Source organism: Ochlerotatus camptorhynchus, unplaced genomic scaffold (assembly GCF_037179485.1).
Source record: "Ochlerotatus camptorhynchus isolate MF236.1 unplaced genomic scaffold, CSIRO-AGI_Acam_v1.1 ptg000084l, whole genome shotgun sequence".
NCBI lineage: Eukaryota > Metazoa > Arthropoda > Insecta > Diptera > Culicidae > Ochlerotatus > Ochlerotatus camptorhynchus.
In genome coordinates, this window is record NW_027040574.1 from 3031158 (window position 1) to 3048249 (window position 17092).

General features: G+C 43.4%; 2 protein-coding genes across 2 annotated transcripts; both read right to left on the reverse strand.

Moving 5' to 3' along the window:
- Nucleotides 1-7717: 7717 nt before the first annotated feature.
- Nucleotides 7718-8223, reverse strand: LOC135698260 (uncharacterized). Its single transcript, XM_065218151.1, has 2 exons — nt 8154-8223; nt 7718-8091 (listed from the first exon to the last, which is right to left on the reverse strand). Exons 1-2 carry the CDS (start codon nt 8221-8223, stop codon nt 7718-7720), a joined length of 444 nt encoding a protein of 147 aa, XP_065074223.1.
- Nucleotides 8224-14782: 6559 nt separating this feature from the next.
- On the reverse strand, nt 14783-15369 carry LOC135698261 (NPC intracellular cholesterol transporter 2-like). Its single transcript, XM_065218152.1, has 2 exons — nt 15254-15369; nt 14783-15195 (listed from the first exon to the last, which is right to left on the reverse strand). Exons 1-2 carry the CDS (start codon nt 15318-15320, stop codon nt 14807-14809), a joined length of 456 nt encoding a protein of 151 aa, XP_065074224.1. The 5' UTR covers nt 15321-15369; the 3' UTR covers nt 14783-14806.
- Between the last annotated feature and the right edge of the window lie 1723 nt (nt 15370-17092).

Here is a 17092-nt window from a genome sequence, read left to right on the forward strand (position 1 = left end):
GTAAAACAACAAAACAACAAGAAATAATCAATTTTAGACGTCCATTAACTACCTTTGTTTTTCCTCATCTCTGTTACCTTGCTATTGCTGGTGATCTCGGTGGGGGCCCTTTGACGCCGATGATGGCAAGGATTCTTGCTGCTACAAAGTACGGACTATGCTGAGCGGTTTTCTTCTTCTTCTTCTCGTGGTCCTTGGCAATTAGCGGGGGGGATTATTAGGGCTCCTTTGTCGGAACCCGTAACTTCCTTCAGCAAAGGTCGTTAGTATCGTTGAATAGCTGCCTTTCAAACACATTCTCCATCCTAGCAGGTGTTCCGCAAGGAAGTCCCTTTGCTTTACAGCATCTACACTTCTGACTTTCCTCCCCTCGGAGACGGTAACGTGATCTGCCTGTTCGCAGATGATACCGCAATAACCGTCAAGGGTAGGATGGCACCTGTACATAAGGCGCCTATACCCTGAGTGATGCCTCATAGCTTCGTCCAGCTCGACTGTCTGACTGAACAAGTGGAAGCGATTTGACAGACGTGATGAAGATTTCCGCTGCTCTTCCTTTCCCTCTAGCTAGCTCCGACCAGCTCAATTATTTGCCAGCAACTGATAGTGGAAGCACAGACAAACAGACGTAACTCTCGCAAGTTGTTCATTGAACAAGCATTTAACGGTAAATTCAAAAGTATCGCAGTTGGTAGTACCGCCACCTGTGGCGCGCATAGTCAATTCCCTTACTTTTGACGTTTACACACTACCGCCATCTGTTCTGCGTACTACCCATCATAGTGTACTCAACAGATGGCGGTAATGTTTTAGCGACGATGTTTTACAATGAGAAATATTCAATGTGTTATGTCTGTTTGTCTGTGGTGGAAGCTTTAGTTAGTTAGTTTAAATGATCTTTATTTCAGTTCAACTTGGATGATTACCATATACATTTTTCTAAGTGATTTAATTGCTTTCTTCATCTTTAGGTATGGGCAAAATTCAAAAATTTGTTTTACAGAATTAGTCCTAGACTTAGTACACGGTCGACCACCTTGATGGGATTGGTTTGTTTTGTTTTTAGAATTTGAAGAGAAACTACTTAATACTACTATTTATTTACAGCTTAAAACTAACCTACTCTACTATATACACTTAACCTACTATGTACAAATTGCTTATTAAAGCATGTTCAGAAAGATTGCATTTTTGGATAAATTTGGTTGTAATATCCTCAATTTTGGAATCTACATTGGGAACTTCTGCCTCTTGATGGAGGTCTGCTATTCTTGTGTCGAATGGACGATCTAGGATCATCCTCAACACTCTATTCTGTGCAACCTGGATTTTGTTCCTGTGGGTCTGAGCGCACGATTCCCACACCGGGGCGGCATAGAAGATCGCGGGGGCTATGATCTGTTTGTAAACAGCCAGTTTGTTTTGCCTTGAGAGGCGGGATCTGCGGCAAATGAGCGGATACAAACACCTAACCAAGGCGGAGCACTTAACTAGGGTTTTCTCTATGTGCGAGTGGAACAGGAGCTTCTCATCGAACAAAATCCCGAGATAAGTAACATCAGTGGACCACTCGACCCTTGTACCATCCATTATTACGGTACAGGAGGGAGACGGTTTAAGTTTTAATGATTGTCTGTGAAGGAACATGATCGCTTGGGTTTTCGAGGCGTTGATTTTGATTTTCCACGTGGTGGCATAATCAGTAAAGGTGTCAAGGCATCGTTGGAGCTTGTTCGTAATTTCACGAGGCATCCTACCCTTGACGGCTATCGCGGTGTCATCTGCGAACAGAAAGAACACGCAACCGTCTCCTAGAGGAGGGATGTCCGACGTGTAGATGCTGTAAAGCAGTGGTCCCAGCAGACTCCCTTGCGGAACACCTGCTGGGATCGGAAATTGTCCCGAAAGGGAACTATTCAACGACACCCTGAACGACCTCTGCTGGAGGTAGTTACGGGTGATTTTCACAAGGTATGGTGGAAAGTTGGATTTACAAAGTTTGTATATAAGTCCGTCGTGCCAGACATTGTCAAACGCCTTTTCGACGTCTAACAAGGCCATGGCTGTGGACTTGGATACAGCTTTGTTACTTCGGATGTTATTCATCACCCGCACTAGCTGATGATTGGTGGAATGCCCCTTGCGGAACCCGAACTGTTCCGGAAGAAGAATGTCATGTTCCTCCACAAACTTGTTCAGTTGGCTGAGGATCAATTTTTCGAACAGCTTGCTCAGCGCTGAGAGCAGGCTAATCGGTCTGTACCTTGACGGTAGTGAAGGGTCTTTCCCAGGTTTGCGGATCGGGATGATTTTTGCCACCTTCCAGGTGCTTGGAAAGCAGCGAGTGGACCCTCGGGCTGAGATTTTTCAACGCTAGGTTGAATATTCCGTCAAACCCGGGAGCCTTCATGTTCTTACTGTATTTCAGCGCTGAGCAAATTTGTTCCCCTGTAATCCGTTCTTCTGGAGGGACGGCACAAGAGGAGGCATCTAACGTCTGGACGCACTGCGCAACCTGGTTCTCGAGTGGACTTGGGATTTTGGAGCCAAGCAAATGCGACTGGGCAATGTGCTCCCAAATCGCATTGGCCTTCTCTTCGTTGGTGATAAGCCGTTCGTCATTGACTATAAGTGCTGGAATGGGCTTGGGGTAAGACTTCAGCACCTTGGTAACCTTCCAGAATGGTCTGGAACGGTCGTCCAGGTTCTGAACGAGCCGCCCGAAACTCTCGTTCCGGATTGAGACCATTCTGGAAGCGATCTGCCGATTCAGATCGACCATTTCGTATTTGCGCTGCAGATCGCCAGTCCGCTGAAACTGGCGTCTACGAACATTTCTGAGCCGAATCAAGAGTGGCGGTCAACCACGCGCCGAAACTGGACCCAGTTGACTCGATGGTAGTCCTTCCGCAGGCACGGTGCAGGGGCCACGTTGCAGCCCAGCTCGGTCAGCACCGGTTGGTGGTCCGAACTCAGGTCGTTGACGGCAACCGGCTTGGCTAATCCGGTGTTTGCCAAGAACAGGTCCAGCGTCGATGGGTTGCCCGCCGGTGATGTGAGGTTGGTTCGTCCGGAAACCAGACGGAATAGAGACCATGCTGGGAATGGTCGAATAGTAGGCGGCCGTTCTGCTTCTGCTGGTAGTTCCACCAGGCCTCGTGCCGGGCGTTCAGGTCCCCTCCGATTACGAAGCGGGCATTGGTGCGGGTTATGATGGCAAGGTCGTTCTTGAACTGCTGTGCTGTACCATTGCTAACGGTACATTGGCGGGGGCAGTAGACGGCGATGAACCGGACGTTTCCGGTCGATGTTTCCACCTCAACGCCGACGGCCTCGATGATGGAAGTGCGGTAGTGGGGTAGGGTGCAGTACTTGATGCCTTTCTTGATGATGACCGCGACACCGCCCCCCCTGGAGCTGGTGCGATCAAGCCGGACAATGCTGTGGTCGGGTAGCCAGAAGCTGTCACTGGTCTTGAGGTGGGTCTCGGTGAGAAGGCCCACGTTGATGTCGTGCTTGCGGAGGAAGTCTGCAAGCTCAATGTTTTTCGCCCCTACGGAGCGAGCGTTCCAGTTGGCGATCTTTATGGCTTCACGGTCCATAATTAGCGACGAAGGAGATGATAGCTTGGAGCTGTTGTGTTCTTGTAGCGCAGGTGTGCTTGATGATGATGGCCTGGGCCAACAGTGTGACGATCTCATCCGTTGACAGCGGAGAATCGTCTGAAGCTTTGCCGGTTGTACCGGCCAATCCCGGAGCAGGGGGATCCGTCGATGGCCCGGAGGCTTGACCGGGTACTGCAGCGGCAGCCGACTGGGCAGCAGCCAACTGTTGGTTGAGCGGGAGCGGCGGCAACACTGGAATTGGCCGTGGTTGGACCGGTGATAACGGAGGAAAGTTCTGGGCGTTGTTTTCTGGAACCTTCTTGCGACCGGGCTGGTTGTTGGACGAGGCCTTTTTCCGGATTTCGGCGTATTCGGCCCGCTTCGGACAGGCCTTACTCGTGGCCTTGTGGGCGGCACCGCAGTTGGCGCATGTGGGAGCGGCTTCCTCGATGCTGTCGCAGTCGTCGATCTTGTGGTTGTTGCCGCATTTGATGCAGCGGCTGGCCATGCGGCAGTTCCTGGTGCCATGTCCGAACAATAGGCAGTTCGAGCACTGAGTGACGCCACGGTGGGTCGGCTTATACCGCTCCCACTTCACTACGATGTGGAACAGTGTGCGTGTCGTCTGGAGATCCTTCACGGTTGTGGAGTTCTTCTCCAGATGGACCAGGTAGAGCTGGTCACGATACTTGATGGCCTTGCTGCGGGTCATCTTGTGGATTTCGATCGGCTTGAGCTTCATCCTGTCCAAGAGAGCCTGGACTACGTTGTAGTGTTTTTCGGCCCGGACCATCAGTTTGTAGCCTTCCGTGCACCGTTGAATGGTGCAACGAAGGCCCTCTTTAATGTAGTAATCCAGCTGCTCCCATAGCCCGGGAGGGAAGCCCTTCACATAGAAAGGTGGCAGCTTCACTTTTTTCGGCACCGTCTCAGGGTCCGACTGCGGCTGGGCTCCGTTCTGCAGGGCGGAGAACGGATTGTTGCTCAGCAGCTTTTTTGTTGCCGATGTGGTGGCGCTGCTGTCTTCAGGTCTGTGTCGTTTAGTTCCGGGAGGCCCCGGCTGCGGGTCCGCAACGCCCGTCGGGACGGGCAATGGGGTTTTCTTCTGCTTCTTCTGGGCTGGTTCGGTGGTAGCGCCGTCTCCTGGGAGAGGCTGTTTTCCCGGTAATCCGGCACTCGCGTTACCGCGCGATTTCTTACCCATGGCTGGGTCAGCGAGAGCGTCACTACACAACGCGGAGCTAATGATTTGCGAATGAACGAACGAACGAAACGAGAGAGAATAAAGGTCGACTGAACTGCTCAACAGTCTGGCAGCGAATGATGATAAAGGAAGCGATTTGGCATACTTTTTTGTAGAAAAAAAAATCAGCTGCTCTATCTCTTCCACTATTCCAATCAGTTTTCACCGAGCTCCGATCAGATCGACCATCTTGCCAGAAAGCGTCCATCCGTCCGCTCATCTGATTAGTTCGTGAAATATTCCTATTTTGTTTGTTAAATTTCTCAATTGTTTAACTATTTTCACTATTTGTACGATATTTTTTCTTTCGATATTTCCGAGAATCGATTTTATATTCTGTTTTGGAATCGCGTAGGGAACATCGATTTTTTTTTTTCAAAACGCCTATTCCTAGTGCAACGTTCAATGATTGTGCTGTTTCGGCTTGTGTCGTTAGGTATCAACTTTCTGATGGCTGTGTTAGGGGTGAGCACCTTGCGGTCAAAGAAAATTTATGGGAAATTGGAATATTTCCATATTTCTTCATTGTTAAATATTTAAATATTTAACAATTATAATGTGTGACATACCACACAAATCTTATAACGCTGGTGAATCGATCACCATTCAAATCATCAAAATTCATTGATTATTGGCCAAGTTAGTAGCATTAAAGTCTGACCAATTTTCTTCCCATTTCTCTGAACTGGCACCCTTCCCAAAAGACGTAGTCCTACACGCAGAAAAAATATTTTAAACGTTATAATATTTAACGTAAATTCAATAAGAATTTCATTTTGTTTTGGCTGCAAAAAGCAATCATTATTGTTTCAACAATCCAGTATTTTTGTTCCTCAAAACCCATGGATTGTTAAATCAAAAAGAAAATCTTTTCGAAGCTGTCAAATTTGGCAGCTGGGTTAACAACAAAAATACGTTTGTTTTTAAAAGAGATTTCTTGTTGATTAAATCATATTTATTTTATGAAGTCTGAAAATTCACGCAGTAGAAATAAAAATATGTTTATTGATTCAAAAATAATATGGCCATTTTTTTATGTTTTGTTTTGTTATTGTTTTTTTTTTTCCTTCGGAAGGGAACTTAAGCCGTTGGTCCCCGGCTCATTAGTTGATGGGTCAATATGTAGGGTCCAGGAGTGGGAGCTGCCTTCATGGCGTCGGGAGCATTGGTACTCAGTACAAAAAACAAGATCGACGAAAAAATCAAGGAAAAAACAGAATAATTTATTATATTTAGCAACTACAACTCGAACTGTTGAATACTTACTTACCTCAAGTCTCAAGATTTTCGGAAATTTTGCACTTATTTCCCGAAATTCACAATTAAAAACAATACTTACGTGGAACGCGGAAAAGAGCTGAATCAAACGAGAAAAGTTTTGTTATTGTTTACATTTTTGTCTGGGTGAAAACGAGGGAATGGTTGGTAGTTATTTAGGCATTCATGGCCCGGGGAATGGACACAGCAAATAAATGCTAAATAAAATTAACTATTGTTGGCTTAATAACAGAATATTGTTATGTTTACAATAGTTGCAGTTGAAAAGTGGCTTATTAAAACAAAAATAATCCTTTTTTGAATTTATATGGATAAGTATGATTGAAACAAATGCTGATCGGTCTAGATGCTGAGCATCCCGCTCTCGTCGTGTCATTCAGATTACCTACTCCGATATCAAATAGACCAATCTACACTGATCGATTCTCTTCATGAACTCTCTCTTGCGTAAATAACTCGGCTAAAACAATTTTTCCATCGATTTGTGCATCGAAAATATCCGGAAATATCTTTAGAAGGTCGTGGCGATCCAAAGAGAAATCTAGAGAGAAAGGAGTCGATTAGGAGAATCCCTATCTACATTGATCGATTATCTTCATCGGCCTTCTCTGTGGATCGCCTATTGAAAAGTGTCGCGAGAATTATATATTATAAACGCCTAATATGTGAAGGTGGTAAACGGAGTAAGCCGTTAGGTAAACAGACAGAAAAATCGATGAACGTCGATTCAATTTTGAGTTACTCGCGAGTTATTCGCTGCAGAAAATCAACTCAGAGTAAAGAGTGTCTCACCCCTTCGTATAGCATGAAAATGTTTTGATTGACACGAGGATTGACATCTGAAAAACCATCACAATGAGCGAATGACATGCGGTACATGGGATGAGGTTGCGTCCCAACCAGTGAATGATGTCTGTACTAATTTAAATGCCATTGATATCCCTTTTGTAGAAATTGAAATTTTTATGAACCTCCAAAATACGAACTAAGCATAAAGTGGCACAGGTAGAACTTTAAAAAGTGATCCGCTATCAGCCCAATCGCACTTAATACAGGCTGCAGTGAAAACGGGGTATTTCACCAACTGGTTTTATAAGTAAATATCAGTCATGTTTGGTCAAACTTTTAAAAAAAATATCGCAGACTTTCAATAAAATCACCTGGCATCCCTGGTGAGTAGGTAATTTCTGTTCGCTATTATCTTGCAAAGTAGGTGTGTGCTTTTAGTGATTTTGCTCCAAAATGCATGGAATATTGAATTACTTAAGGCCCAAACGCAATGTGGACGGAAGCGGAACGGAAACGGAAAGTTTGACAGTTGTCACAAATGACATCAAGATGCCTAACCGAAGTCGATTTGGTTTCAACCTGTTTCAACAAGTTTTCAATCCGACAAGTTGGCTTACTCAGATCGGGCTTTTCCGCTGCCGTTGCCGTTCCGCTTCCGCTGTCATTGCGCTTGGGCCTTTAGATTCATTTCCAAAAACTAAATTCAAAAATCAATTAATTTTATTGAACGCAATACACATCTGGGCATACATATGTTTTCTACTGCGTTTCACTCGAATCAATTATAAATAACCTCCCAAATTTACTGGATTACCGCATTAAAACGGACACAGCCCAGTTTGACGCCACGGTCGCCAGTCAGATCAACCTCCACCTCGACCGGGATGCCACGAGTCGGAACTATCAGGGACTTTTCACTCAAAACATAGCTGAATGGGACTCTGGCAACAACGGGACCTCCACCGACAATTCCACCAGTGTTGTAAATTGGGACTGGGTAAGCAGGCCCTACACTGGCAATACGGGCCACAACGCTAGCGGTAGCAAAGCTGCTTCCATACGGGCAGACGATTCCACTGGCCACGGCATACAGCGGCTGTCCGGAAACCAGGGTGCATACGCGTCCAGCGCAGTTGTTCACGGTGAGGCTGGTTGGCGTTGGAGCTCCGTTCGTACCTGAAGGATAATCAAAGCAATCATTGCTAAGCCACCATGGAAACGACTAACAGATAACTTACAGGCACTGAAGCTGACGGAAGCCATGGCCATGGCTGGTACCAGAGCGGCAACGATGAAGAACTTGAACATTTTGGTTTAGTACTTGGATCTGACTTATACGAGTCGTTAACTTCTAATAATTCGGTTCGCTTGCGCGGTCGCTTTTATATCCACGCCCGCGAAACTCCACAGACAACATATTCTGCAGCAGCATGCAGCGGTTAGTTTATCGCCATAACATAAACATAATAAAGAAACTTTAAATCACTTGACACGTTTTGGAATCTTGCGAAATAATTGAAAACATGTGTGCTGGTATGCGTGCAAAAATCTTCCCCGATCTTGCATAGCGAGCGGAAATGTCTGGGATTGTTGGTAAACAAATTTCAATAGTAGTTCAGCCGTATCTCTTCAACTCTAGGATGTAAACACAGTTTAGCGAAAATATTTCCGTGCCCCTTAATCAGCTTATCAAATTTCACTTTAATATCTAGTGATTCTCGGTCTGTTATCTTAGTTCAAAACTAGCGGTAAACCTGAGAGAAGAGTCAGTGTGGAGCTCAACTCGAGCTCGGTGGTAAACAAGTGGCCGTTATACATGTTGCTCACTAAGATCAAATAATGTCCTCGTTATGACTCTTTAAATGAGCCATATTGAACGGAATATTTTAGAAAAATTAAATTTGACATAAGGAAAATTTTCAAATAACTTAGACTTAGTTCCTTCTCGAAAATTAACCGATCAACAACAGAGCGATTTTCGAAAATCTTAATTTATTTCCGAACTGTCAAATTTAAGTGGAATTCAAATGGAATTTCCAAGAGATTTATGGAAATTCCCAGAAGTTTATGGAAGTTCCCAGAATTTGATGGGAGTTCCCAGAAATTTAATTAAGTTCCCAGAACTTTATGGAAGTTCCCAGAACTTTATGGAAGTTTCCAGTACTCTATGGAAGTTTTCAGAACTGTATGGAAGTTCCCAGAACTTTATGGAAGTTCTCAGAATTTTATGGAAGTTCTCAGAACTTTATGGAAGTTCTCAGAACTTTATGGAAGTTCTCAGAACTTTATGGAAGTTCTCAGAACTTTATGGAAGTTCTCAGAACTTTATGGAAGTTCTCAGAACTTTATGGAAGTTCTCAGAACTTTATGGAAGTTCTCAGAACTTTATGGAAGTTCTAAGAACTTTATGGAAGTTCTCAGAACTTTATGGAAGTTCTCAGAACTTTATGGAAGTTCTCAGAACTTTATGAAAGTTCTCAGAACTTTATGGAAGTTCTCAGAACTTTATGGAAGTTCTCAGAACTTTATGGAAGTTCTCAGAACTTTATGGAAGTTCTCAGAACTTTATGGAAGTTCTCAGAACTTTATGGAAGTTCTCAGAACTTTATGGAAGTTCTCAGAACTTTATGGAAGTTCTCAGAACTTTATGGAAGTTCTCAGAACTTTATGGAAGTTCTCAGAACTTTATGGAAGTTTTCAGAACTTTATGGAAGTTCTCAGAACTTTATGGAAGTTCTCAGAACTTTATGGAAGTTCTCAGAACTTTATGGAAGTCCTCAGAACTTTATGGAAGTTCTCAGAACTTTATGGAACTTCTCAGAACTTTATGGAAGTTCTCAGAACTTTATGGAAGTTCTCAGAACTTTATGGAAGTTCTCAGAACTTTATGGAAGTTCTCAGAACTTTATGGAAGTTCTCAGAACTTTATGGAAGTTCCCATAACTTTATGGAAGTTTCTAGAACTTTATGGAAGTTTCTAGAACTTTATGGAAGTTCTCTGAACTTTATGGAAGATCTCAGAACTTTATGGAAGTTCTCAGAACTTTATGGAAGTTCTCAAAACGTTATGAAAGTTCTCAGAACTTTATGGAATTTCTCAGAACTTTATGGAAGTTCTCAGAACTTTATGGAAGTTCTCAGATCTTTAAGGAAGTTCTCATAACTTTATGGAAGTTCTCAGAACTTTATGGAAGTTCTCAGAACTTTATGGAAGTTCTCAGAACTTTATGGAAGTTCTCAGAACTTTATGGAAGTTCTCAGAACTTTATGGAAGTTCTCAGAACTTTATGGAAGTTCTCAGAACTTTATGGAAGTTCTAAGAACTTTATGGAAGTTCTCAGAACTTTATGGAAATTCTCAGAAGTTTATGGAAGTTCCCAGAACTTTATGGAAGTTCTCAGAACTTTATGGAAGTTCTCAGAACTTTATGGAAATTCTCAGAACTTAATGGAAGTTTCTAGAACTTTATGGAAGTTTCTAGAACTTTATGGAAGTTTCCAGAATTTCATGCAAGTTCCCAGAATTTATGGAAGTTCTTTGAACTTTATGGAAGTTCTCAGAACTTTATGGAAGTTCCCAGAACTTTATGGAAGTTCCCAGCATTTTGTGGAAGTTCCCAGAATGTTGTGGAAGTTCCCAGAACTTTATGGAAGTTCCCGGAATTTTATGGAAGTTCCCGGAACTTTATGGAAGTTCCCAGAACTTTATGGAAGTTCTCAGAACTTTATGGAAGTTCCCAGAACTTTATGGAAGTTCTCAGAACTTTATAAAAGTTCTCAGAACTTTATGGAAGTTCTCAAAACTTTATGGAAGTTCTCAGAACTTTATGGAAGTTCTCAGAATTTTATGGAAGTTATCAGAACTTTACGGAAGTTCTCAGAACTTTATGGGAGATCTAAGAACTTTATGGAAGTTCTCAGAACTTTATGGAAGATCTCAGAACTTTATGGCAGTTCTCAGAACTTTATGGAAGTTCCAAGCATTTTGTGGAAGTTCCCAGAATTTTGTGGAAGTTCCCAGAACTTTATGGAAGTTCTCAGAATTTTATGGAAGTTCCCAGAACTTTATGGAAGTTCCCAGAACTTTATGGAAGATCTCAGAACTTTATGAAAGTTTCCAGAACTTTATTGAAGTTCCCAGAAATTTATGGAAGTTCCCAGTACTTTATGGAAGTTCTCAGAACTTTATGGAAGTTCCCAGAACTTTATGGAAGTTCCCAGAACTTTATGGAAGTTCCCAGAACTTTATGGAAGTTCCCAGAACTTTATGGAAGTTGCTCGGTTTAGAATCAAGACGTTTCCAACGGACATTCCCGAACATCTCGAAGATGATTCCCGAAATTACTTCCAAACGTTCCCGAAGGAGATTCCCAACGATTTCGACTAGTATTCCAGACGTTCTTGAATTGAATTCCAGACGTACTCAACTTAGCTTCGAGACGATCCCGACAGAGATTCAGACGCTCCATCATCCCAATGATGATTCTAGAAGTTCACGGCGGATAATCGAGACGATCTCACCTTGAAGTCCAGACATACTCTCCTGAAGATCAAGACATTTCAGATGGAGATACCAGATGATCCCAGACGTTCCCGACGAAGGTTGCTTCTAGACGCACCCGATCGAGATTCCAAACGTTTTCGACAGGAATTGCAGACGTTCTAGACAGTGATTCGAAAAGTTCCCCACTTGGATTAGAAACGTGCTCTATTTAGATTCAAGATATTCCAAAAAATTTTCTGACGTTCCCGGCGAAGATTCCAAATGACTCCAGAGGTTCCCGACGAAGTTTTCAGACGTTCCCGACGAAGATGCTTCTAGATGCATCCAATGGAGATTCCAAATGTTTTCGACAGGAATTCCTGAGATTGGAATCATTCCCTACATGGATTCAAGACGTTCTCGAAGATTTAAGACTTTACCGACTGGGATTCCAAACTTTCCCGACCTGAATTACAGACGTGCCCGATTTAGATTCATGACGTTCTCGACGGAGATTTCAGGCGTTCCCGATGGTGCTTCCAAACTGACATTTCCCAGCGATTTCGACGGGAATTTTAGAAGCTCCCGACTTGAGTGCCAGACGTGCTGAACTTAGATTGGAGACGCTCCCAACGGAGATGCTTCTAGATGTCCACGATTGAGATTCCAGAAGTTCCCGAAGATGATTCCAGACGTTTATGACAGAAATGTCAGACGGCCCTGAAGGTACTTCCAAACGATCCTTTTGTTTTGTTTTTTTGTTTTTATTACTTTATTTGTACAGGCTCAATCGAATAAACTTTACAGAGCCAAGTTATCATTTTCACTATACATTATTAATATCTTAAATCTAACAAACGATCCTGACGGAGATTCCAAACGATCTAAACGCGAGCTCTACACTCTAAGCTAGCTTCCCGATGGAAAATCCAGACGTTCCAACGGTGGTTCTAAATACACGGGATAGAATTCTGAACGTTTTCGATGGGAATTTCAGAAGATTATTCCAGACGTTCCCGGAGCAGATTCCAAACTTTCTCGACTTAGATTCGAGAAGTTCCCGAAGATGATTTCAGACGATCCCGAGTGGGATTCCAAATGTTTTCGACCTGAATTACAGACGTGCCGGATTTAGATTCTTAACGATCCCGACTGAGATTTCAGACGCTCCCGATGGTGTTTCCAAACTGACATTTCCAGACGATTTCGACGAGAATTCCAGACGTTCTCGACTTGGATGCCAGATGTGCTGGACTTAGATTCGAGAAGCTCCCAACACAAATGATTCCATTATTCACGACGGAGATTCCAGAAGTTCCAGAAGATTATTCCAGACGTTCACGATGGGGATTCCCGAAGGAGAATCCAGTCGTTTCCGAAGGTGGTTGCAATAGAATTCCAAACAATGTCCATGGGAATTTAAGACGTTCCAGACGAAGATTCAAAACGTTCCTTATTTGAGTTCCGGACGTATCTGATGAGGTTCGAAACGTTCCAGACGAAGATTCCAGATGCGTTCCCGGCGTGGATTCCATACGTTCTTGACTTAGATTTGAAACGTTTCCCGAAGATGATTTCAGACGTTACCGACGGAGTTTCCAAACTTTCCCGAAAGGGAATTCTATACGTTCCAGTCGGAGATTCGAATCTTTCTTGGCTTGGATTCCAGACTTGCCTGACATAATCGAGACGTTCTTGACGACCATCCAAGCAGTTCCCGAGATTGATTCCAGACTTTGATGATCCGAATGTACCAAATTTGCTTTTCAGATAGAGGCAGTGTGCAAGACAGTCAGGTTCAATGAGTCATTTTGATATGAATATGAACAGTCATCCGCCTCATGATTCACTGCCTCATGAGAGTCTGAATGATTGGGAAGCAAACGAGTCACTGACAGCAGAGCACTCAGTCAGCACGTTTATTCTTCGGTGATGGTACACAATGCTTGTTTTGAATGACTGAGCGTACATTTGCTATGGAAAAATGCCTCAATTACATGTTGTGTGTTGTATGAGCGAAGGCAAGCGGTGTGAGTCGCCCCTTCGTGAGTGGCTGCCTAAGCAGTCAATTATTTTACACTCTGGTAAGAGGATCGCAGCAACGGTCAAGCGAAAAAGCAAGCTGGTAAGTTTTTCTGAGAAACTTCTAATAGAAGCTATTTTTTGTTGGCGAAATCGATATCGTTGAAAGAGTTGGATCGAATGAGATGAACCAACGCAAGCAAGTATTTTGATATCCTCAACCAACACGTGTATTTTAGCCAGGCTACATGCAACCCGTCAGTGCATTAGCAAAGATAATCAATTTATTCTAAAAACATTGATGAGTATATCTTGGTTTGCGAACCACTTTACTCCGGTTATGCGAGCCTCACCTCTGCTTCTTATCTTCAAGTTCACTAGGTGGGAATTTTTTGATAACACATAGTGTGACAGCCAGGCCGTCACAATATCAGTTTCAAACGAAGAAATATACACATACCCAAATTTGAGTTCAGTTTACTCATAATTGCAAAAAATTCTGGAACTCAGAGATGAGTAATTTTGTTTTCCTGTTCTTTGACGACAATTTTACTCAAAGCCCAAACGCAATGTGGGCGGAAGCGGAACGGAAACGGAAAGTTTGACAGTTGTCACAAATGACATCAAGATGCCTAACCGAAGTTGAGTTGATTCTAACTAGTTTTCAAGCCAACAAGTAGGTTTACTCATATTGTGCTTTTCCGCTGCCATTCCGCTCCCGCTGTCATTGTGATTGGGCCTTCAGTCTTGAAATAGTACCAATAGCCTGAAAGAATCCAATCTCATATTTGGGAATTTTTCCCTAGAAAAACCTGAAAAACATGAGGCAAATTTACTGATCACTGATTTCCTGCACTTTTTGCGATTCATGAGTAAACTAAACTCAAATTTGAGCTGATTTCATTGGCCGTGTATGCGACGAAGAAACTGCTAGTTTTCTTTTCTTTTTCTGTTGAAGTCGATTAGCTTTGCATCATTCGAGCATCTGAATCGGCTTCATTCGTGTTTCTTTCAAGCTTCGGCACAGCGGACGACTTTGATTAGTCTTTCACGAGGCACATTATCTAAAAAAAATAACGAAAACGGGGCATAACGCATATTACATAAACTAAAAGAGTAGGTGACATAGTGTCCGTGAAAGGAATTGAAAGCCAAATCGTTTAAACTCGAAAATCGTCGTTACTTCCATTGAAGGGAAGTGAGCAAAGAAAGATGAGAAAAAACACAGCTTCGTTTTTTTTTTCGTTAGCCGTTGCTTGACTAGGCTGAAGCCCTGGCTGTTCCAAGGAAAGTAAAGCTCTAAACTTGCTGTCAATTTTCCTCCTACGTTCGATGGAAGTCTTGCACATGAAAAACCACACAGTTTTCTTAAATTTTAACTCGTTTATTAAACAATGGTAGCATCGAATTCCAGACAACCGATCAAGCTGTTGTCGTCGGCACGCAGACCGACCTCAACCTGCACGGTTACACCGGTCAGCGTCAGAGCCATGCCTCCGTGATTCAGGTTGTAGTCGAAGACCTGTCCGACCGAAATCGGGCAAGTTCCGGGTGCGGTTCCCATAGCGCAGGCATCCTCCAGACCATCTGGCATTGGGAAGGGAATCTGCAGACCGGCCAAGCGGATCACGATGTAGGCTTCCATTCCGTTGCTGGCAACCGGGCTGGTGATTCCAACGGCTAAGGCTTGGATGGGGGCACCATTCTGGATCGGGCAGGGCGACGTCGTGCATCCATTGATGTCAACCGACTGGGGCAGACCAGCTCCGTTGGCACCTGTGGATCAGTAGATGTTAACTGAGTTATACTAAAATGGCACGTCAAATATACATACACTGGCGAACTGGGGTCTGGGCCAGGATGGCTGGCACCAAAGCGACGATCAGGAGGAGTTTGAACATGTTGACTGTTGTGCTACCGTTATTGAGGCTGAAGCAAGACTAGGTTTTGATAAGCATTTGGTCCTACTTATATATAGAATTATGCTCTTGGGCTGCAAAATCGGCAAAATATCGATGAAAAATCGAGCTTATCTCCAGTTCGATAAGATAACCACTGCATAACAATGGTATTTACTAAGATTTGACGTGGTCACAGTAGGTGGTCGACCCGATCATCGTTAGCAGCTGAACTTTCATCGTTGAACACACATTTTGTTAATTTTCATGGCAATTCCCACCATAAAAGTGCCAAATGATCCTTTCCCACCCCCCTGTGCTCGACACTGTGCCGAGGATAATAAATGAACATATTACTCACGTGTGGCAAAATTCACTGAATAGCTAGAAATGTCTACAACTTACCCTGCAGCTTATCGGCGTTATTGTTCTTGCATAATTGCTTGATTATTTTCATTTTGTTCAGTTGAACAATCAAAACATTGATAGGCCACCGTTTGCTTGGTTACTGTATTTCCCAGATACAATAAAGACTCGATTACTCCTAGGAATTATCTAATCGGATTGACCATAGGACTGATTGCAGTTTTGAATTTTTTAAATGCGCGTTTCTTGTCACTATCGGTCCCGCTTCTAGTCTTGGTTAACCCAACTTCGTTCCAGGCGGTCGTTGCATCTTAGGACCAACTCAAGTCTTGGAATCCTAATTTTTCCAGCGGAGTACCCGGCGGACAATCGTTGCTCCGAACAAATGACTGCCTCACCATCGTACTTCCGAGTTGTCCATGTTGACATCCCTGCGTAGGTGGACACAGGTTATCTGATAACCGAACTTCCGGACAAAACCCCGTACCGGGAGCTGCGTAATAGCGAAGAAAAAGATAAACAACCGCGGACTATACGTTCAACGTGCGTATTTATATTTTCACTAGTCGACAGTGAGCGTTCATAAAAGGGCCTAATCAAGGGGGGGAGGTGACTGTCAAATACGAACACTCGTCGCCTACCTCGTATACAACTTATTCCAAACGACAACAACAAGGCATAAGCAACGATGGTTTGTTGATGTTTCGAACAAAATTCACACATGGAAAATCAATTAGCGTAAACAGGTGAGGCTCAGTAAATTTGTTGCCTCTTTTGATCTCCTGCAGATTTAATTGATGACGGAGTTAGATGTCACACTCCTTCAACCGTTTAAACAGTGGAAGAACGAAAGAGATGACAAATCACTGAGGCTTACATATTTACATCTCATTGATGGATGTCCAGTAAGCCGATTTGACAGCGCATCCCATCCCTGAGCTTGATTGCAATGATCGATTCTCTTCGATAATAACTCGCTTGGATTAACATTTCTCGGTGCGTTTGCTGCTGTTGCTTTTGATAGCCAGTTACAGCACCGTATTGGACACATTTCAGAACATTGCTTCCCTTAGCTGTAGCAATTTAAAGGGAAAATCGATGAAGAGAATCGATCATCGCAGTTAGGCCCTTATGCATGCTTACTGTCGATTTCATTTATAGCGGTAAGCTCCAACTCGGATTAACTTTTATTGCAGATTTCAGTGGAACGTCAAAACTCATGAACTGAGGCTGTGAACCATTTGCCGAGTTAAATTTAACTCGTGGTTAAAAGTGACATTTCGAAAGTTATTTTCTATGTTCGAAAATCCCTGTGCTGTCGCTTGACCGGTTTTCGAGCCACTGTTGTCAAAATTTAACTTCTTGTCTGTCAGAAATAACCATGCTCGGATAGCAGGGTTAATCGATAA